At 36.8% G+C, this 23,869-nt stretch overlaps 1 protein-coding gene across 1 annotated transcript in view; it reads right to left on the bottom strand.

Moving 5' to 3' along the window:
- The window catches only part of CPEB4 (cytoplasmic polyadenylation element binding protein 4), a 57,125-nt gene extending 34,004 nt beyond the window's left edge, over positions 1-23,121 (bottom strand). Inside the window, exons 1-3 of the mRNA XM_007424349.4 lie at positions 22,656-23,121; positions 20,264-22,325; positions 6,620-6,701 (exon numbers count right to left, since the gene is read on the bottom strand). Coding sequence (XP_007424411.1) covers positions 6,620-6,701; positions 20,264-21,385 — 1,204 coding nt within the window. The 5' untranslated portion in view covers positions 21,386-22,325; positions 22,656-23,121. The remainder of the gene's footprint in view (positions 1-6,619; positions 6,702-20,263; positions 22,326-22,655) is intronic.
- Between the last annotated feature and the right edge of the window lie 748 nt (positions 23,122-23,869).

The following is a 23,869-nucleotide window of genomic DNA, read 5'->3' as shown; positions in this document are numbered from 1 at the left end:
ACCTGAATGAGGCTAATATTCAAATGCAATTGCTTTCTCATATTATTACTGTGGCTTGTTTTGTTTTGTTTCGCCTACCCTGAGAGGCATAGTCACTGTGTGAAAAAAAATAATACAGTACTTTGTATTTATTTCTCTTTCCATTGATACCTTCCTAAAATTCTAGACTCCAACTAGCTATGGCTTTGCCCCATCTTCCTTTTCCTCTTCCTCTACTATCCCTACTATATACTGTCTCTGCTTTTAATTTTACATCAATGCAAATATATGGATTAAACTCTGGTTTTGTTGCAATTAAAACTTATCATTACCTGTTAAATATAGCGACAGAATCCACATAAACACATACTGACTTCTCAGAAATAATGGCTTTGTATTTCAACCTTGGTAGTATCCAGGTTTTTTGTTAGAATGATTGTTGGGACTACAGATATAAAAAGCTGAGCTGCTGCTCTAAAGAAAGGCAACATGGTGTCTCCCAGGTGGTTTTGACCATAACATTTCTTTGAGATTTGGCCATGTCAGCTAGGATTGATAGAAATTGATATCCAAGGCATTTGACAGATAGCAGTACCTATGCCTGCTCTAAATACCAATTCATCACACCCAATAATTGCTTAAGTGCCAATCACAGCATCTATATTATTTCTTCACATTATGCTTGATTTTCTTAAAAAACAAATGTAGCTTTTATCAAATTATCTCAAACTGTCAAATGCTTTTAACACACTTGTACTTCAAATTGTAACATGTCAGCATTTTATCCTGGTTTGTATGTTTGTCAAATTAATTACATCTGTGAACAATTCTTTTCTGCAAATTAAGGATGATAGGTGCAGTACCTGAAGTAAGTAGGAAAAGTAGAAAATCAACATTCATCCCAAATGAGTTTAGCCTGCTCCATATTGTGTCCTAGCAAAACCAAAGTTCCCCAAGTAAACAGTCAGATTAATGTAAATGAAAGGTCTTTCTCCCTGAATCAATAGAATGCAGACCATGAGTGGCAAAGGCATCACATCTTAATATGATACATTCCAGGAGGGCTTTAAAGAGGTTTCTCCTGAGATAGTGAGCATCATTAAAAATCAGTTTTTATTTTTTCTTCTGCGTTGTGTTCAGTTGGTAAATTAAGTTGGAGAAATTACATGGCTTTTGCTATGCCCTCTACAGTTCTTCACAGTAAATTAGCTATGGCACTTTAACATCAACACCTTTGTCATTGTGGCTCAGAGTTCTCAATGTGGACCATTTTCATTATTTAGCTGTCCGTTGACATATTAGAGAAAAATGTCTTCTTGAAATGTTTAAAAATGAAAATGGATAATCTACCAGAATGCACATATACAGATATGTACACTTTCACAATGACCTCAAGAAGAAAATTTGCTATTTTCTCCTAAGTATTAATCAAAGCATGTAACTAGATTTTAAAATGCAAAAACATAAAAGACTCCTGGAGAAATCTTATCGTTCGTAACTGATTTTAGAAATGAAAATGGGTATCACTAAATGTTATATTTTAATTACAACTGCAGAGCTTGAATATGTTTGCTTTTTTGTTGTGTTATGTTTATTTTTTTAAAAAAAAATTTGCTATCATTTAGGACTGTGGAAAGCATTCAAAAGAAGTGCTTTGCAAAGCCTGTTCATACAAATGAAGCACTTCTTCCTGAAACATTACACAAAACCGTACACATAAAGACCACCAGGGAAAGTGTTCACAGCAGTTGTACACACCTTCCAGAGGACACAACTGCTTGAGTATTTCAGAATGGAGTCTTCACTTGCTCTAAGATGCTTTGGGATTCTCTGTTTTCAAATGCTTTGCATAGCTCTACTTTGTTCCGGTTTATACTGTAATAACCTACAGCCTTGGACCCAGAATTATAAATAATAAAAATTAACTGAACAATTAAAGTACTGATTACATTTTACTGTTAAAACGTTGATTATGTCATGATCTTTCAATCAAATGATAGGCAAATCCTTCATTATTAACATATCAATGGATGTAAGATGCTAGATGTTATTCTAGTTGCCTTTAATATTCATGTGTGTATGTCGATATTCCTAGAAGAACAGAGAAATATGACATTTGCAGGAGAACTTGGCTTAACAGTTATGCCTGCACACCCTAAGATTCCATCTACCCAAAAAGCCACATATTGGCCTGGAATTCAGTCCCTCTTATCCCAGATGCAAATTGTAGATCTTCAATAGATAATTTGCATATACTCAGAAGTACCATTCTCCAGAAAGATAGTACAGAAAATACAGTTTTCAAGCAAATATTACAAGGGAAAATAATTTTTTTTTTGGTCTTTGTGTTTTCTAAATTCAGCATCAGGTAATACTCAGCTGAAATTAAACCACAACGTGCCCAGAGTTCAAGCAACAGAAGTTGCCTAGTTACAGCACACTACTTAGTAACTTACATGTATGCTGAACAGAACCAGCTTTTAGACAGGATAAAGTGATTTTAATATACTCTACAAAGTAATACAGGAAAGTGATAGAAAATTTTTGCCCTGGTACGCATGGTGATATGGTGATATTTTTATTATGCTCTCCCAACTATTTTAAAAGCCATGGAACAGAATGCCAACCAAATCTGGAACTGTTTTTTCTTTGTTGATAGAAAATGCCGGCTAATCTGGTCTTGCCAGCTAGTCAGGTCTTGCTACATGTTTCACTTGAATAATTTATTCCATATCTTAAAACACTAGATGGGCTCGGTGACAGTTAATAGTTATTACTTTTCACCTCCAGAAGTGCACCAACTCTAGCCAGCCAATCTGTGAAGCATTTAAGATTTTTTGAGACAAGAATAATTATTAAAAAGTTAATTCCATTACCAACAACAAACTTGAAAACAGAAGACATATACTTTCAAGGAAGATCATAAATCTGCTCTAGCACTCCCCAAATAAGTTATTAACTAGAGTAAAAGCCTTGGATAAACTACGTAAATGCAGCGTCAGACACATGAAACCCAGAAACATGTAAGTTAAGATTATTGCTTAAACACTGACCCCATGCAAAGCAAATGACTTTCATACCATTCTGTTCTGAGGGGGCTTTACATTAATACCTTGTAGATCTGTTTTGATTTCAAGCCACTGTCAGAACAGAAAAAATGAGTTATTTAAATGGCCTCATCACTTCCTGATGCTGTTAATTTTTAAGCTGACAAAAGCATTGTTCATTTTGGTACATGGCAGGCATTTAATGTAAACTCTGCATTCATAGTGGAAAATATAGCTACCCATTGAGACTTTCTGCTACACTTTTCTTTTCAAGTGGTACCAGTTTCAAGTTCCAGAAGATTTCCATAGTGAGTTAAGCAAGTCTGTGCTTGAATAATGCTGAATCGCTCTCCACTGCCATCTCCACACCCCAGTGGGAACAGCATAAAATTAGCTATTCCAGTCTCAGGCCACTCAGAGATTTGGGTGCTGCTTGGAAGGGTTGGAGCACTTAACATGACCAGAGACGTAATTTCCCAAAGGGAGATGCTAGTACAACCATGCATTATTGCACATGAGAACTACACTTCTCAAAATGCCAGCAGGCATGGAAAACAAGTTATTTAAAGAAAGGAACAAGTAGGTTTCATGTATTCCTAGTTATATGAGCTTCAGTCTTCCATTTAGTGACAGATTCTGCATCGTGTTACACTTCAGATGACGCCCAGAATAGAGAGGAATCACAGTCTAATTCTACACTGACCAAAACATTCATCCAAGCCATGACTGCTCGATTTTAGACCATGACTAGCCCACTTTTTTCATGGGTTCACCTACCAACTTTTAATTATTCCCCATATATTCAAACAAAATTTCTTGCTTTCTCATAATAATTCTGTACCAGATGAGAGCAATTGCCGAGTACTGTGTATTATGTGAGAAAACTATGCCAACTGATAGAATTTTCCATATCAAGTTCAGTTTTAAATCCCTTGTTTTCTTTGGAAAACCTACATTTCTCAATTGCATTTATTCCAAGGAAGGCATTAGGTATAAACAAGTGTTCAACTTTCCCTTAAGGTGAATGGAAAAAAAAATTCCTGCAATAAGGACAAACTATCAAATAAAAGGGAGAAGCAATTACTTTAAAATTACATACCCATATCACCTTATTCCCTTTGGGGTTAGCAACATTATGCAAAGTGCAGAAAAGAACTTAAAATATATGAGATAAGAAAAAGAAAATATAGCTAAATCTGGTTAATATAAACACCATTCACTATGTATCTCCATATTTTTCTGTCCTTGCAAACCATCCTTGCTTTTGCCACATTCATACACCTCTTCATACATTGTTTTGTGCTCTTCAAAGTTCCCATCTCTCTCTTTCTTAGGATCTCATCAACTCCATCAAACCATGACTTTCTCAGTCTTCCCCTCTCTCTCAACCCATTCAGTCTTTCTTCATATACCTCTTTTGCAACTTGATCCTTGATCATTTTAATCAAACCACTTCAACATACTACTTTTGTACTGGCCATTCACTTTTGGATTTAATCCACACTTATTCATCATATATTCATTCCTGACCTTATCTCTTTACCACATATACAGTACTTCTGAAGTACTGTATTCCCATTGCATTCAACTTACTTTTATATTTATTCCACAATTCCTCTGCACTCAACTTACTTTTATGTTTCTCCTGACATACCCAATTCTCATTTCCACATAACAAAGTAAACAAAAGAATTATCTTATACACAACCATTTTCACTTCTTTTGACAAACATTTTATTCCTCACAACAAATCACATACCACCCACCACCCTTCTACTAGCATGTTAATGTCTTAAAATTTGTCCATCCATTTTTCCATCTTTGTTAAACTATTTTACCAAGGTACACATCTACTTGCTCTAATTTTTTGCCATTTAGGTATAACCTGTAATAGCTCCCTCCATTTTCCCTGTCAAATGCAACTACTTTTGTCTTTGATACCTTAATTTCCAGATGCATACTCCTTCCTGCCTCATACAATCTATCTATCATTTCTTGCAAGTTATTTGGGTTCTTAGCCAGCACAGCATTGTCTACATAACAGTATAAGAGCACCCACAAAGTTATGTCCTCAACAAACATACCTCTAACACTGTCAGAATTCGTTATACATTTATCCATAAATACACTAAACAACCAAGGGGACATCACATATTCTTGTCTGACTTCCTGCTCATTATTGTACCATTTACTAACTATCCAATTTATTCATACACATTTTTCTTCCACTGTATACCATCTTATCACATACAGTGACCAACCGCCAACCCTACATTCTCACAAAAGATTCCATAATTCAAGCCTATTCATTTTACTTGCTTTCTCTATATCAAAAATGTACAATAAGCTTTCTTTCTCACAATCATGCATTTCTCAATAACTGTTAAAGAGCAAATATCTGGTTTGAATAGTTCCAACCAGCATAAGGTATACCACACCTCCCAAATTGTGGTTTGTTGGTCACTTCTTGTACCCTTCCAATTAAAATTCTACCAAACAACTTCTTAGGCACTCTTAACAAAGCAATTTCTCTGTAGGTTTTTTTAAAAATTCTCTTTTGTTACCTATCCCTTTATAGATGGGAACAATAACTACATTCTTTCAATCATTACATACAGATAAAACCTTCACACATTATTAAACAAGTCTCAAAGCTATTCAATAAATAAACTAAATCCACATTTTAATATTACCTGCAGCCTTAACCATTTTTCAACGTTCTCCTAATATTTATTCATAATTTTTTCTTGGGCACTAACATTGATAGTATTAATTTCAATTCTACTCTTTGAGATAGCACTATAGTTTTCATACAATACTTGTTCCTGTCTTTCCTCACTTCAGTTTCATCTCAAATCTCTTTTATGTTAAGCACATTCATGGATCCTTTTTAGCCCTTTTCACTTCATCATTTCACCAAGCATCCTTTTTCATACTTCCTATTAGCATAGCCCCACAGACTTTTATTGCACTGAAACTTAATTCTTTTTTCTTTGTTCCAAGTAGCTTCTATATCCTCTTTCCTTATGTCCACTTCCTATTCATTCCATTGAGAGATTAATCCATCTTCTAACACATTCGCATACAGGACTCATGCTTTTTCATCCTGCAGTCATGCTACTTTTAGTCTCATTTCTTTTACTTCTTTCCTTTTCTTCCATATCCATTTTTCCTCAAGATCCACTCTTGACACTACCAATTAATGATCTGACCAACATTCAGAACCTCTCATAACCCTTTAGAGAGCATGAAGAGACAGGTGGGAATATGATGAGAGAGTACAGAAAAAGTGACTGGGCCATTTGGGGACCCAACAGGGAATAAGCATAGTGACTGTTTGGTGAGTATCTGGTTAGAAAAAGGTCTGTTTCAAACAAATGGATTAAGCATAAGTCTACTCATGCATAAACATGAAAAAGGAATTATTTCAAAAGTATCATTGACTTAATTGCTTATGATGAAAGACTGAGAGAATTGGTGAAGGATACATGGGTGGTAAGTGCTTTAACTGTACTATAAATTGCAAAACTTTCTACTGTGTACAACTATATCACTCTAATTATTTACTCCAAAAAATGGTAATCCAAGTTTACCTTTCAGTGAATCACTTTCAGCTCTCATTATGTCGATTAGTGAATTCTCCAGTGAATGCATGTCAAAAGTTCTTGTGCGATCCTGCAAATAAACATGAAGAACAGTGTAAAGTGGGAATGATACCAATCACTAAGCAAAAAAGCATTTTCAATTAGTTTTTTTCAAAGTAGCAATCACTTCTAAATACAAGAACTTGAAGCACAAATTAATAAAAAAAAACTATTAATGGCTTAGCAAATGTCCTAAAAATACCATATATTGCAGCATTTAGTAAAGCTGTACATATACATGAACAATCCTTTAGAGCTCTGGCAGTCCCACATCAAAGATTATGAAAACTATCACACAAAATGTCAACAAAGTAAAATACAATTTCAAAACTAAATAGCTTGCAAGTTTCAAGTAATTATTATTCATATATTACAAGAAACTCATCAACCCTACAATTTAGTCTGCCAGCAATCAAGCCAAATCAAGTGAAATAAAAAGTGACCTTCTATTGGAATATTAAACATTGCTTCTACTGACATGAATCTCACCCTTATTTGGTATCTATTCAAAAGGATCCCATTTCATGGAGAATTGGATACAAAAGCACACTATAGTTCTTTTCTATGGTTCTTTCCAGCAACACTTCCTGGCTGATTCATACAGCTTTAGATGCCAAGTGACAACTTATACTACAAGATATAATTCTCATGTTCCAATAAGGATAGTTCTGTTGTCAACATATACAGTTCATAAATAGTTATTCTGAGAGGGTTTTTTGCTATGTGTTACATTATACTGCTATAAGCAAATGCAATTGAAAATGCAGATTGAAAGTGCTGTATGCTAAATGTAATCAGTCTGATTCTCTGCAATCTAATTAAAAGCCATGGACTTCAAGCTTCAGTGAAACTAATTTTATAAGGAATTATGGTTAAACATAATTATTAATATAGGAATATCTAATTAAAAATTCATTTCCAAGGCCTAATAAACATCAACAGAGTGGTAAAATATTTGAAGATAAATGGGAAAATTCTTCACTGACTTAAACTTCTATATATTTGCCAACCAATTTTATTTCTTTTCTTCAATGTATTTCTTTTTTTATTCCACTACACAGATGCACTTTCCCCTCCAAATCTGCACATATAAAAACAATTTTTCTTAAAAATCAGAAGCATTTTTAAATATCACAACAAATAATCTGTGGGTAGTAACTGAAAAAGTGTCCCTTGATATCCAAAGCTCCAAAAGTTCATTATATTTTAAAATAAGAACTAAACCTTTAAGATAGTACTACAGGACATTTACTATGTACTAGATAATTTGGTGATGTACTATACAATGTCCTATATAATTATCAGTAGTTTCAGGGTACTGCACAAAAAAGTATAAGAATGCTATTTCTTAGAAATATTGATATTCCAAATAGCCCAGTATTTCCGATAACAAGATTACACTGCATTCTTTGAAATTTCACTCAGGATATTTAGAATTATACTGTAATTTACATAAACATTTCACTGAAATGACTAGCCTATAGATATTACCATCTTATGTTTTCTGCTGATCTGTAACATACCTATCCAGTATTTCTCTTAAAATAACCAAAGCCCTATTTTAACGTATGCTTACATCGGTCATTTTTTTCTTGAGCAAAAAGCAAATAATCAGCTAAGGAGAGACAATAAATACATCTTCCAAATTTATTATATTTGGTTACCAACATTTCATATTTTATTATTGCAGTACAACTTGGATGTTACACATGAACGCTGTTACACAATTAGATTACCAAAAATCTAACAATAATTAAATAATGCAAAGCACGTGTTGACAAAAATTTTAAGGGAAGAATCAAATCTAACAATCCTGTTTAGTCATCCCTAAAACTGTTCAACTATTTAATGCTGTCATAAAAATTATATTATTTGTTTTGCTTTTTTGAAAGCCAGTCTAGTCTACAACTGTGGAGACTAAAGCTCAGATTGATAGAGAGCCATAAAGTTCAGTAGATGACTTTGGTCCAATCAAATCTCTAATTATAACATTTCCAACCTGTGAATAGATAGGAAACTTCTGAAGGAAAAATGGGATGTAAGTGGATTAATTAATCAATATTAAACTCTTAATTAACATTAAGCTCTTGTATTGACCAACTTTTTAATTTCTAGCTTTACCTTGTTTCACCATCCCAACTGATGCAGTGCTGATAATACATGTTCCCTCAAAAAACAAAATTGCTTAAATCATCATCATACTTTCAAAACCCAAAGTAAACTTTGCTGTTATTATTCATGTGCCAAGTCTGAACACTATGTGTCAGCTTCACAATTACAAAGCTTCCTTTTTTTGGAGATTTCAAATCATGTAACATCTATGCATATTAAGTTTCCATGAAAAGGTACCAACTTGGGTAAAAAATAAAATACTGAGCAAAATGTGATTTTTGATTTAACCATCTAGTTCAGTCTGGTAATTCTTCTATACTTAAGATATCGAAATTAAATAGCAGACATGTTCCAGATAACACTCTGTATTTGAAGTTCAAAGCTAGCTCATCTTCCATACTAATTTCCAAGGAAATGGGGAGTGGCAGGTAAAATTTAAAAATATCAGAATTTTGTATGTGCTTTCAAGACTGAAATGTTAAAATGAAAATTGACATACAGTGGTACCTCGGGTTACGAACTTGCCTCTACTTACGAACCGGATCCGCGGCCATTTTCCCTGCTGCCACGCAGTTGCGGCTTCCTGTGGGCGAGGTCGCGGTAGCAAGGAGACGTTCAGTGAGGCTTGTGGTGTGTTTTGCGGTGTTTTGCAAAGGTTTTTGGTGTGCGTGTTAGCATGGCTCCAAAGAAAATGCAGAGCAGGCTTGGCGGGAGTCAGGCTCTGAAGAGAAAATTGCCTTGGGTTGCGACCAAATTCGGGCGGAGGGCGGAACGGATTAACCGGATTTACATTGAACCCTATGGGGAAATTCACCTCGGGTTGCGACCAACTCGAGTTGCAACCAGAGTCACGGAACGGATTAAGTTCGTATCCCGAGGTACCACTGTATATTCTTACTAAGTATCCTTATCTCAGTCTCATGCTACTTGAAAAACAATGTCTACTTAACCCCTACAATGAGAGAGAAAACAAAAAGAAAAATATAAAGAAAAATCTGAAGCAAAGCCTTTCCATCACTGAACTTTACTAGTACATTTAGTTTTAAGTTTGAAATATCAATTTTTAACACTCCAAAGAGAGTATATTAACAAGTTAATTTCATATGAGGATGAAAGTCAAGCATTGAAAGAGAAAGCCATAGCTGGAAAATAGGTCAATAACAGCTCACACATTTTTCTTAGCAAAATGACTGAGTTGTGATCAGTATGCTCCAGCTTAAAAAGTGTCAATCCAAGGATGAAAAAAAACTCAAAACTTTATAAAACAGCTGTGGTAGAAATACAATGTGATAATAAGATTTTTTCTTACTGTTTACTTATTTTTATCAAGAACTCAACTTATTCTTGCTAAGATACCATGCACTGGTGAAGAACTCATATTAAGCTAATGCGTCATCAGAGCTCATTCTGTGCTATTACCAACAAACATTATCATGCTACTATGCAGCAGTGGAAGGATGCCAATTCTATTCAGTCTGACAGCATTTACAAGTTACTGCTCTGGCCTTCTGTAGAAAAACATAACAAAATCAACCACATATAAGTGAAAAGAAATCTCAGTTTAATTTTGGATGTATCAGAATATTAAGGAAAAGCTTGAAACTTTTTGGAGTTAGTCATCCAGTCAACATAATTACTGGGAGGCTGACATCAAATCAATGCAGTATCAGATTTTTCGCCTTGATATATCTTGTAACAGTGTCTGTGAAAGCCGTTAATAAATGTACCATGAATGACTCCACAGTCATTCAACATGTCTAAAGACATGAGAAAAGTAGGTACCACACAGAGACTCATTTTTTACATATTCATAACATACATTTTCTTAGACATCAAGAGACTTGCTAACAACTGACAACTGTGGAGAAATATAGGTAGTTTCCAAAAGATAGACTCCCTTAACTCACATTCTTAGTGGCTGAGAAGATAGAGGCTATATATGTTCATACTATCTGATTGACAAGTAGTTGAGCCCATAGATCTATTTATTTTTTTTACTGACTTAGGTTTCAGTCTTACTCAGTTTTTTTTAAAACTTAAAGAACAATACACGTTAATGGATATGTTCCCATTCCTTATCTTTTGATCTCTGCATGTTGAAAGCTTTTATTCTATCATCTTCACTGAAGGAAACATACATTTTCTGTTCCTAGCACAGGAAAACTGAAATAGCTCCCATTAGTGACACTATTCTGCAATACTTTCTATACCTTTTCATAAACTGAATATTATCTGTCTGTCTGTCTGTCTGTCTATCTATCACATTTATATAGCTACCCATCCTGAAATTAAATCTTGGAAAATGTTATTATACTAAGCTGCCATAAAATAAATGTAGAATAAAATATGTCTTGCTTCAAAGAAGAAATATAATAAGGTATGTCCCCACTACCCTTATTTGCTAAAAGCTTATAAGCAAAGTATGAGTCCATACATTTCTGCTACATTTCATCACACTGTAACTTTAGAAGTCAACATGTAATAAAGATGTACCAATGATCCTAACCCAACTGCCATTCAGGAGTTTCATATTTATCACACATCAAGTATCATAGAAAAGGCACAGTGGTAGAAACAGATGAACAAATAAGAAACTGCTCCTGTAATATTTATTTATTTTATTTATTTATTAAAGCAATTTACATGGCTGCCCAGTTCATTCATGGTGACTCCGAGCAGCTTACAGAAATAAAATCCCAAACACAAACCCACTACACCCCCACCCCCCTGGCAACAGCAATACATTCAAACGATAAGAGTCAAATTTAGGAGGTCAGCAAATCTCATTCTATTGCCTTTGTGTTCTAAGCAAAATACATTCAGCTATAAAAATGGGCAACTAAATACCATAGGTTCACTGGAAATACAGATAAAGAATAAAGGAATCAGATCAACGCTTAAATAAAAGTAGGATTACTTTTTAAAAACATGGTCTTGTGCCTATAACATATCATTCTCATAAAACTAGGTATCATTTGGATAGCTTAGTACATTAAAACATGCCGTAAAAGCAGGTGTGCAATCTCTTACCTTTTTACTTTCATTCACTGTCTTAACACTCAAAAAGGGAACTTATTTGTTTCAATGAGAGAAGACCAAAAACACTATTTAACTCAGATGAGTACCTATTTCTGTTGATTTTACCGTACGTCTAAATCTTGAAAAAATGTTATGTAGCCCTGGATGAGACCGTGGAGGAGACACAATATTGTCTTAATGGCTCAGAGATTTAACTCCCCATGCGATAGCTGCAAATCTTCTAAGTTCATTCTGAGATGACAGTACAAAAGGGCTACCGTACAGTATTTCAGAATGTGTAGTTTGGGTCTCACTTCTTTTTATAGAAAAGCATAGTATGGTCTCACACAAACCTTTAACTTCCCCAAAAGTTGAAAGAAGCTGGTTTAATCTACTTTGTTCTAGGTTACTTGTAGTCTGATACGGATACCAAAAGAGGAAAACAAATCCACTGCCTGTCAGGTATGATGAATGTTTGCATATTTGTTCATGAGCTTCTCTGTAAAATTTGCAGCAGTGGGCTTTCTCTAAAAATATGTATGTACAAATCCCTTTTGACATGCAGTAAATTATATCTTTTGCCAACTAGCTCCCCCCTCCAAGAGTTCCCATGAGGCACAACAAGCTGAACAGTCACTTCCATGACCACACATTACCTACTTGAATAAATCAATCTAGTTTGATGACTATGCTTATATAATAACTGTGACCAGCTCCACACCAACGTACCTCAGATTTACCACAGTATGCTATAATGCATCTGAAGTTTTTTTAAGAGCTGGTTCACAGAATCCTGAACGGTGAACTCTACAAAGAACAAGCAAGTAATTGTGCTAATAACAGCCTGACTAATCAAGGTTACATTACTAGTTTAGTACATTATTCCCTTAAAGATAGAAGGCTTTCAGCAAATAAATACAGTGACAGCTGTTTCTTAAAGACATACCAGGTTCATTAAACTATTTTCTTCATTTAATCAGGGCACAAAAAGCATATAAAACATTCAATAGAAGAGAATATATGTAGCTCAAGGTTGAACTGTGGACTCCTTGGTGTTCTCCGAGCTTGGTTGTTTTCTTGCAGATGTTTCATTACCTGACTAGGTCTAAGAGACTAAATCAGGTAATGAAAACATCTGCAAGAAAACAACCAAGCTCGGAGAACACCAAGGACTCCATATAAGACATTTATTAGACCTTACAGTTTTGTGGGGAGGCTTGGTAAAAAGGGAACCCTAATGGTAGTAATAAACATTTCTTTGTTTTATATACAGCAAAAAGCTTCAGTGGATATTCTTTATTACCATAATTTGCTTTGTTGAAAGAAAAAATAAAATTGTTGGCTTTTTTTGGTTAAAGTTATTTTTAAATAATTCAGATATATGGAAGGGGGGAATAAAACAAGCTCTGGTTTCAATTTGTTTTATGTTCTTGCTTTATTCATAATGTACCAATCCAAATAGAGATTTTACATTTATTATGACATTCAAAAGGGAAGCTATCAGTTTGAAATCATAGTTCCAATTATGTCTAGGACCTTCCAAGAGAGAAAAGGGAAAATAATCTTTGCACACAGAGCATTTACTGTAATCCTTTTGAACATACTAGAAATAAACACATGATATATGTTTCTTAAACCACTGTAAATAGTTTGAAATACCAAGCTCTTTTTCAGGAGCAAGTAGCCAGATCCCTTTACCTGAGAATGTCCTACCCAATGCTCAGGATAGGGAGGAAGAAGATGGGAGGTAGGGGGGTAACTCTTTGATTACACCCCAATCAAGTCCTGTAAACTTTTAAAAGAATAACAAAGATGTTGGCACATAAGGCAGAGAGTATGGACTTCTGCAGTTCATGTGCTGGTCCAACCTTCTGCTGTAGTATATAGTAATAAAGTTAATCAAGAATACTAGCACTGGATTTTGCAGTTGGACAAAACTTTGGTATGGTGCAAGAGGAACAAGAATACAAAATTAGGACATCAACCGTTTATGTAACCTCTTGCACCACAATACCACAACGAATTCCCATCTTTGTGCTTTTACACCTAATTCCTACCTAAGCATGCATACAGTTTAAAAGATCAAGGTATGAGTCAGCTCAGGCCCATATCATCTGAACAGTTACTGAGGAAAGTTCCAATGGTTCCCAAGGTGAGGCAATCTCATCTGGAACATGCCAACAAGCACACCAAACATTATAACATCCAAAACCTGCCTGGGGGTGCCAAATTTGTTTGTAGCAAAGACTGGTGCTTTTAAAGTGGTAATTCTTTGAAGATGAAGGACACGGTAACATGACTAGTGATGATATAAGCAATTTAGCTGGGGCTGTCTTTATCAAGCAGGCAAATATCCACCCACTATATTTCATTCACTGGATGACATGATCTTTAATATAAAGTCTCTTTTGAGTCAAGCTCAACTTCTGGTGACTTCATGGGCACATACATATAGTTTTCATGGTAGTACGGAAATGGTTGATCACCACCTTCTTCCAGGATTTTTTTTTTTTTAATTTTCCAATCCAACCTATGGCTCTAGGATTTCTTAGTGATCTCCCATTCAAGTACTAACCAGGTCCAAATCTGCATTTGATTAATAGAACATAGATACATATATACCTCCCCCTCCCCACATTTGCAGTCCTCCTAGATGTGTTAGACTTCAACTTTCGCATTTCCTAGCCAGCCAACACATCTGAAGGGTGACGAAATACAGGTGGAAAAAATATCATGTATATGTTCTTGGAAAAATAAGGTATATATCACAATGATCCATTCCCTTTTTCAACTTTTGTACTTGATAAGACCACAACATAAGCAATAGGCTATGCAGTGCTTCAGATTCAAAGGGAATAATGTACCTTGGAGGGCAGTCACATGATCCTAGGAAAAAATGCAGCTGTTTTAAGGAGCTGTTAACAGGTGCTAAATGATTACCTCCACATGCCCCCAAACACCTTTTTGCCTTCAATAAGTACTAGGTTTCTCTTTAAATGTTATGGTCATTAGCAACATCAGCAGGTGGCAGCACTTGGCTAACCTTGGCTGGGCTCAGAAACTAAACAGGATTTGGCCTGGTTAGTACTTGGATGGAAGACCTTGAAGGAATACCAGTGCTGTAAGCTAGACTAAAAAAATTTCAAAAGGAATAATTGGCAAACCTCTTCTGATTTATTGCCAAGAAAATTAAATGGACATGTCCATGAAATCACCTGGAGTTGCTTGATTTGAGAGAGCCTTCAATTATCAACAAGCAGCTACCAGCCTTTTATCATTTTGAGATTGAACCACTTGCTTTCATCATATCTCAGCTGGTCAACAGAGAAGATAGATTACTATTGCAGTTTCTTTTTTTAGCAGGGCAACCTTAGCATTAGAACTTGCACAAACATATATAATTGGAAATCAAACAATAAACTGAACACCATGCTAACTGCTCCATGTTTAAAAGAAATGGTATATGCATATTTATATGCATTTTCTTTTCTTTTTTTTTTTACTTTTACAAGAGTGAAAATGCAAACATACTAAAAGGAGTTCTAAATCTACAGGTTTTCAAGTTTACGGTTCCCCATAGAGAATGCTAGGGTGGGGAAAGAAAGCCAAAGAATACTTGTTTGGAGTGCATCAAAATTGCCTCAGACACTTTCTCAGTCATACATTTATGATCCCCCTAGTCATCTGTCCGTCCATCCTTCCTTCTGTCCTTCCTTCCTTCCTTTCTTTCAATTCCCAGAACAACATGACTATAAATAAAAGGTTCTTATGTACATTCCAGATTGTGGTTATGTAAAAACAAGGGTGGAGAAAAATGGGACAAGCATGTTATTGCCTTATATGAAGAACAGCCACTGTGAACCTAACAATACAAAATATTGGGCTGAAGCTACAGGTTCATACAATCATGATTCAACTTTAGCAACATCTGTCAGATATACAGGCGTGCTTTATTTAAAACACTGAATCCAATTTGAGCCTTCTTGAGCAATAAATAAAACAAAGACAGGCTGATGATCAGATAAACAGTTAAAAACAGTTTCACAACTTTTAATCCAGAGCATGGCATTATTATTATTATCATATAGCTAGGACACAGGAAAATTAAAAGAAAATAGAGCACAGTCTGCTGTTCCTGGTATGGAATTCTTGGATTCATAGCAATCAACCATTCCTAATGAATTCTTTTTCTAGTTTGCTTACCATTCTCATAATTGCTTTTGCATATGAAATAATAACTCCATTTTGTCTTTCTCTGAACACATACTTAGGACAAATAAAAGCAGATTTAGCAAAAACAGATTTAGAACATCCAATTAAAATTTAATTACTTGATGTATCAGAATCAGAATTACCTTTCAAGCAATTTGTTGGAGCCAAGACCATACCACTAGCCTAATTAACACCTTGCTTGCTATCAAGAAGCAAGTTATGTACACATAACCTTGTTTGTTTCGATGAAACCATATATAAAAAAATCAGTACTTTTTTGCTTGAAACATTTCTTTAACAGCTAAATGTTGGAGAATATATGCAGCAGTTACATGTTTCAACTTAATGAATTCCTTCAGGGCAAGTGAAATAAGCACACAGTTATTCATTTTAGAAACTGGACTTCTGCCTACCAGTAAGGATGAGTCTTCCTGTTTCAACCTTAACTGTCTTTACTGCAGAACAGTGTCCCTGTTCTACAAGGAAGTATAGTAGCAGGAAAGACATGTTTGCATCTGTGAAAGCATATTTGAAATCTAACTGCTACAGATAGGCCACTGCATTCTGTTAGAAGTGCAGTGAAAAATAAAGCTGTTAGTTTTATTTTTTAAAAAAGACCACTATAAGTTTCACAATAATTCTGATATATTTTTTTTCCAAATAGCACCATCATGATGAAGTATAAATGTGCATTGTGAAAAAATGTGGGTTTTTTTCTTCACTGAATTCTCAGCACATTTTACTCTAATCTGTTAAGTGTAGTAACAAAGTTTGCTGATAAAAGGAGTAGAAAACAGGTGAAGATTTAAAAAACAATATGAAGTAAAATAAGTGTGTTTTTTTCAGTTTGTCTGAACTTGTGTCCCTGTTTAAAAGGAAAGGTAAAGATAGCAAAGATTTTTTCCCTGCAAGGAAATACTCTAAGTAAATTATACTTTTATCTGGATCAAACCCCAGCGCCCCCCCCGCCCAGATTTAATCAGTACTTTCAAATGTTCAGAGTATTTTGCATAAAGCATAATGCATTGATACATGCATTCCATTTTGAGAATTATAAACAGGTTGTATTCTAAAATACAAAAATAAGAACAGAAATGAAACATATCAGTGTTTCAACAGTAAGCAACCTTTCCTCTGTCAAAATGTTTGAACTTGTCATGTTAGATATACTGTATACATATGCTCTTTGCATCTTAAAAGAGGACTGGCCCTTTAAATCAAAGAGAGTATGAACCACGTGTACAATTTCATACCTCTGCACTTGTGTTCCTGGTTGGGAGCTGCACTGCAGTTTTTACTAGCTCTGCATGCAGTTTTCTCATCCCTTTAATGCTAAAGTATTAAAGGGAAGAGGTAACACAGGGACACAAACAAAGCTCACATTATACTGTATCCTATCTCCTGTCAAGGAACCAAAACTGGACAATTCACATTGCCATGCCTGTCTTGAAAAAGCTGCCACTTGGGCAAACAGGCAAGAAAAACCAGCAAGCACTGTGTAATTGCTGTTTACCCTTTATCTGTGCACTAGGGGGCAACTGCTACTGACTACTGATTTTCGCTGCTGCAGCTACCACAGCCTCCGCTGTTATTCATGTAGGACTAGATCGGTGGATATCCTCCAACGCCTTCATTAGCGGCAGATACTTTGTTGGTTTTAAAGCTTCAAGGAGCCTTAGAGCTCCAGCAAATACAGTGACAGGCCCTTCACCTTCCCATTTTCTTCTAACAGCCCAGTACAAGAACCCTCATGCAGCACTGCAGCGTCCCAACTGGGGAAAACAAGGGCAACAGCCACTATTAGAGGCCGGACTGGGCTCTGGCCTCACATCAATATCTATTTTCAACTGTCTGGCCTTCTGTGCTGTCATGACAAAACTAAGGTGCTGGATGAATAGAATTTGACGTTGGCTGATGTGGGTCTTCCGGGCCTTCGACAATACATAGAATTTGATGTTGTCATCAATTAAATCAGGCCTAGGGCACTTAAAAGCTACTGGGCTGAATTTTAGTAAAGATGCATCTTAGCATCGAATCACCGTGCTCTTTTTAAACAATCCTCTCAGTTTATGCATCACACAACTTACTAGGTATCTGCATGAAAATCAGGCGATGCTCTTTAAAAAGAAAACCAGTTCAGGATCCCTAAGCAAAGGCCTTTCTGCATCAGAGTTAATCCCTGAAGGATATTCATGTCTGTATTTTCCATGGCACCAAGATAAGGCCAGCTTCTCCACTAGGGGATTCTGTGATTATTACATTTACATAAACATTGCAGAATTTACTGAATTTTCATTTACTGAAGAAAAGGCTTCTCTATATATGGAAGCTATTTGTGTATGGAACAAATAACATTGGCTCAAATCAATGGTATTCTGTTTGTTACTTCTGCCAAGATACCACGTAGTACTAAACATAGCTGAAAGCAGGTCTTATAATTAAGTGTATCAGAAGCAGAACTGAATTGTAGGTATTCCAAGATTTTAATCTCTGTAAAGAATCATAAACAGATTTTTGCACACACCTTGGTCCGAAATTGATAGATAGATATGTTGCACAATCATTTGAAAAAAAGAGAACCATTTCATGTGAAAAAGGAGGAAGAAAAAAAAAAGCACTATCCGCTTCATGCTGCAAAAAGTAAATGCCAAAGGTTACTGGAGAATTTTCTAGATCTGCAATACTCAGCTGTTCTCTGAAGTCCTGCACTTGCCTTCTCAGCACTGAGTACAGGGATTTAAAATTAAAATGTACTTCATTAAAATATGTTCCTTTTGCTAGGTACAAAGTGCCAGATTTGGTCCTGATATGGCCATCATTTTATTCTTTAGAAAAAACAGTATGTTGCCACAAATATATGCAAGATTGGAACAATAATCCAAAGGATAACAACCACGTAATAATATTCCAGTATACTAGGACAAAACATTCCACTTGCATCATACCTAGGTTTGAGGCCTTAATTATGAAGAGAAAGGACAATGCTTTATCCTGCCACAGTGTAGTTCCTCTATATTATCACAATTTGCAGAATGAACTACTAAAACAACAAACCAAATCTTGCTGCAGTGAGGCTCAACCACTACCCCCTGTAGCTCCAGCTGATTCGTAATATTAGTGGTTTCTAGATTTTTTTTCATGAATCCTCATACTGCTTCCAGATTTTATTATTTCATGATTTCTGTTTAAGATGCATGAACTAAAAAAGAAAATACAACACACGTCCTCTGAGTAGTCTAACCAATTATAAAATACACGTAGTTTTCCAATACTGTATTTGACAAAAGTATGGGTTTTGCCTGTCTACCAGTTTTCCAATTATAACAAAACTAGGTCACAGCACACATCTGGTTGTACCATCTCAAGAAATAACCAATATTTTACAATCTTGTTTTTTCACCAATAATTTTTAAGGTTTTGCTATCCCAGTATAAAATTACTAAATGTTCAAACCTAATCACAACTAATAATCAAATACAATGTTACTGTCAAGATTTTCACTGCATTCTTTGAATGGCAATTTCTAGTGGTAATTAATGTTTATAAATGGAGAAAAAAAATTCAAAGTACTATTGAAATTCTCAGCCTATTTCCTGATAGCAAATGGCCACCCTCCAATAGAAAAAGCTCTCTGAAATAGTCTACATCTATTTTTAGTAATGACTTATAATCTACCACTAAAATATATTGCCCTTGCTAGCAGAGACCACTTCAACATTTTAGACGGTTATTTGAGCTGGATTTAAAAACATACATATTCCAATCAAATTGAAAAGAATGCTTGCTATACAAAGCTATAGCTGTATTTTCTATAGTTTTAGGAACCAGTAATTCTTTATTGCACAGAATGCTATTATTGTGTAAAAAGGAGCACAACCTCAACAGTTCTTCTGTTTTAAGATTTTTTTCATCCCAGTTAAGGATTATTCCAAAAATTGCTCTTGCAGTTGTTTTATTGATCAGATAACACTAATTTGACAGCAAACTAACTAGATAATAGATTTCCTATTTGGTTTTAGGTATTTCTCTGACAAACACTATATAGAGCATCCATGATTCAGATATGAGCAACCATGGCATGAACCATCACAGAATGAACTACACATTTAGGTGCATTTTTAAAATCAAGTTTATAATTGTGCATTTTTAATATTTGAAACAATGCAAAAAAGATAAAACCTTGCAATTTATGCAGTATTTACTAGATCTCTTTATATAGCATTCTATCTAATATTAATAAAATGATCTCACCTGAAAGGGAAAGATATTGTCAGCTCTGTTCAAACTGTCTTCCATCCAAGATTTTGGAGCAAAAACGGAACTGGGTCGTGCATACTTCTGCAACTGGATATGATTACTTGGAAAATTCTTCTTCAGGGGTGAGATGGAGTTCAGGGGTGTTATTCCTCCATTCAGTCCCCTGCGGTGATCTCGCCCTTGGGACCCACCCCACCCACCACATCCACCACCAGGACTCCATGAGGAAGATGGTGTAGGTGATGGGCTTTGGTAGCTGCTCCATGGAGAGGGTGGTTTGTTAAGATTATTAGCAAGATGAGGCAGTTGATTAAAAGCAGCATTTCTATGTGTGAATGGAGGTGGATGAGGGCTTGCAGGAGACCTCCTCTGTTGTTGATGCTGATTGTGATGATGTTGAAAATGGGGGTGATGAGGGTGGTGCTGAGAGAGGGGTCCAATCTGAGGGGAAAAACTACCCCCAAAACCAGGACTGACATGATGTGGAAAATTCTGAAACAGCAGAGCACCATTATTTGCTGAAGCAGGAGGGACCCCTCCCTGGTGGAAGAAACTCGCATCTTCATTTATTATTGTTGAAGACGAAGGAGCTATAGCTGCTGCTGACCAGTTACTGAAACCAGTCAGAGAAGATGCAGTAGATGTCAGGGGCTGGCTTGAAGTACCTAGCCCTGTAGCCTCTTGATAATCAAATCCTGTTAACACTGGCGATTCTATTCTTATTTTCTCCTTCCCATTGCCATTTTCAGAAGAATTATCCCCCTGGTTTTCTTCAGATTTAGCTTTCTCAGAATCAGGCAGCATGCCTGCTTCCTGACTTTGACTAGGGGAAAGCTGCTGTTTTTCTAGGGAGTCTTGTTTTTCCTGTTGTTGAGTTTTAGATTTTTCTGACCCCAGAATCTCATCCTGAATATTATGGGCAGCTGGAGCAGGAAAGAGCCAAGCTGACCCAGCACTGCTGCCATTGGCAGCTGTGTTATTTATAAAAGCAGCAGGATTGGGGGCTGCATTTTGATGGTGATGTGGAGGCTGCAGATGTGGATGAAATCTGACTGGAAAAGCTGACTTATTCCCGGTGTTGTTCTGCACTAACACGCCAAACCCGTAATCCCCCATTTATTTTATTTAGAATCTGAATTCCTCCTGGAAAGAGAAAAAAAAATCTTTAAATGGTTTTCTTCTACTAAAGCAACAGAATAGAAAGTATCTTTTTATGACAAACGTTCTTCCTACCCACTTGAGATATCTGATTTGGATATTTTTCCTGGATTCTTATAAGTGAGATCACTTAAAATATTGACATGGGTCAATTTGTGTTCACTTCCTTCCAATAGCCAGAAGGAATGGAAAGTAAATCTTTGGTTAACAAAATAAGACCTTTCCTTTTTTAAAAAGGAAATACACAAGAATGAAGTGGGGATGAAAGAAAGTTCCAGGGAATTTTTTTAAAAAAAGATATATATAGATATATATAGATATAATATATATTAACTTTCTTGTCTTACCAACTGCCTCAACCTGCTCATGTACACATTAATGAAAAAAAGATACCATGACATCTGGTACTCCTCACTCCTTCACAGCTCCAAAAATATATTTAAATCTGGAATCATTTAATAAATTCTATATAATCTAATATATATCTGTGTTCTACTCTAACAGTCTTTGCTGTGGAAAATGTAAAGATTTTAGCTCAGGATTTCTTTAGGGAAGCAATTTATATAGGAGAAACTTCCCTTCCCCCCAACCTGTGCTGCTACTGCCTTTGCCTGTAGGACTATGAATAATATGACTTATGCGGATGCCCTTCTGACAAGGCCTTTCTATCTCAAGAGGGAGGGTGTGAGGATTTGTTCCTTTTTCTGATCTCTAGATAATGGCATTCAGTGAGTGCTGGGTGTATGTGTACAGACTGAGTTGAGCAGGCGAAGGGTGGATTCTTGCTGCTGCTGCTGCTGCTGCTGCTGGCTGGCTGGCTGGGTGGGTTCCTGCTTTTTGAAGCTCGCCTTCTATTATGATCCGATATTTGCGTGTCCTTCAGATGAATCCTGGCTGCCTGCAGAGGAAAATTTTCACCTCAGAAAATCAGCAGTCAAGTGTCTGGAGGGGGCTGGAGGAAAAATACCCGGACAGCAGAAGTTAAGACATTTTTTTAAGCCATCAGCAGAATAATTTATTGGGCAAAAACAAGGGAGGGGGCTCGGGCTCAAATCCGTATACTGAGAATATCTAGGAAAGGGAGGGGGAAGCTTCCTTCAGATGAGCTTTCTTCGAGGGAGAGGGAAGGAAATATAGGTCTGATGCCGCCCTTGCTCTCTCAGAGGTAGGAACTCGCACCAGAACGGGGATTTCACCGCCACTACCCGCGCAGAGGGGAGGACTTTACCTCTGGAGGGGAGCAGTCTCCGCCGGGGAGGGGACGACGCTGGCGGGGAGCCGGACTCCTCTCTCCCCCATGGGAGCCGGTTTCTCAAGGGAGGAGGGTCACGAGGATCACTTAGTGGCGAAAGCGCAGGGAAGGGCCGAATGAAGGCTGGCTCCTGAGGAGGAGGAGGAGGAGGAGGAGGAGGAGGAGGAGAAGGGTGAGGAAAAGAGGGAAGCGGTGGTGGCGACGATAGCGGTTCCCAGGGGTCCTGCCTTTCCTCCCGCTGCCGATCCTCGGGGGCTGCGACTGCTTCTCCTCCGCCTGGGCTCCTCCCGGCGTCGTTCTTTGCCCCTCATGTAAAACAATCGTCGATCGGGAGGGCGGAGGGAGGCTCCTATTAAATCGCGAGGCGCTGGGCTATTCTGTCAATACGCCGGTGCGTCAGCCCGGCCCGGCCGCCTCAGCCACCGCCGTCGTCTCCACAGGACCGAGCCTCCGATCGAAATGACAACCAGCTGGAGAGAGGCAGCGCGACACTTCCGGTTCAGAGAGGCTCCGCCCACTCTCCCCCCTCTCTCCCCCCTCCCTGCTCTGGCCACGCCCCTTCTCCCTCAGCCGCTAGGCCGCCCTTTCCTAGCCAGAAGAGGGACTGCGAGAGTCGGCCTCCCTTTTAGGTAAGGGTAAATGGGTCGGCGCTGCGTCCGCCATTCTTGCTTCGGGCAGTTTTCCTTCCCTCAGAGAAGCTAAGCGGCCATGTTGAATTAGGTAATGAAGCCACAGGGACTGTGAAATTTATAGTTTGGTCTAATTTAAGCAACCATTTTTGAGTATGGCAGGCGTGAGCTTTTCATTGGCTAAAGATTTCTGAAAGTCAGTTTATTTGACCGGGTGGATATTTTAAGCGAGACATTCTAAGAAGTTTCTGGGTATAAAATATTTCGTGATCTGTCTTGAAGTAGTTCTTGATATAACTGGCATACGTTTTAAAGACGTCCCAGGCAACAACCTGGATGAGCCCTTGATAAGAATGATTTTGGAAAGACTGTAGAGAGGGTCACGGCTCCCCTTAGAAATTTAATATTCAGAGCAGTGGCTTTTTATTTCCTTAAAAGTCTGTCTGAGAAGGTGTACACCCATTATTTCTATAGGGCTCTCTTTCCTCAGCCTTCCCCGGTCTGATGTTCTCTAGATAAGATGTGCTTTGATACCCATTGCTTCTCAATTATGGGAACTGA

The sequence above is a fragment of the Python bivittatus genome, unplaced genomic scaffold (assembly GCF_059951505.1).
Source record: "Python bivittatus isolate LINGU-HERP-01145 unplaced genomic scaffold, Pbiv_v1 ctg000080_np1212, whole genome shotgun sequence".
Lineage (NCBI taxonomy): Eukaryota > Metazoa > Chordata > Lepidosauria > Squamata > Pythonidae > Python > Python bivittatus.
Note: the sequence above shows the minus strand (reverse complement) of the source record. Positions and strands in the feature narration are given on the sequence as shown.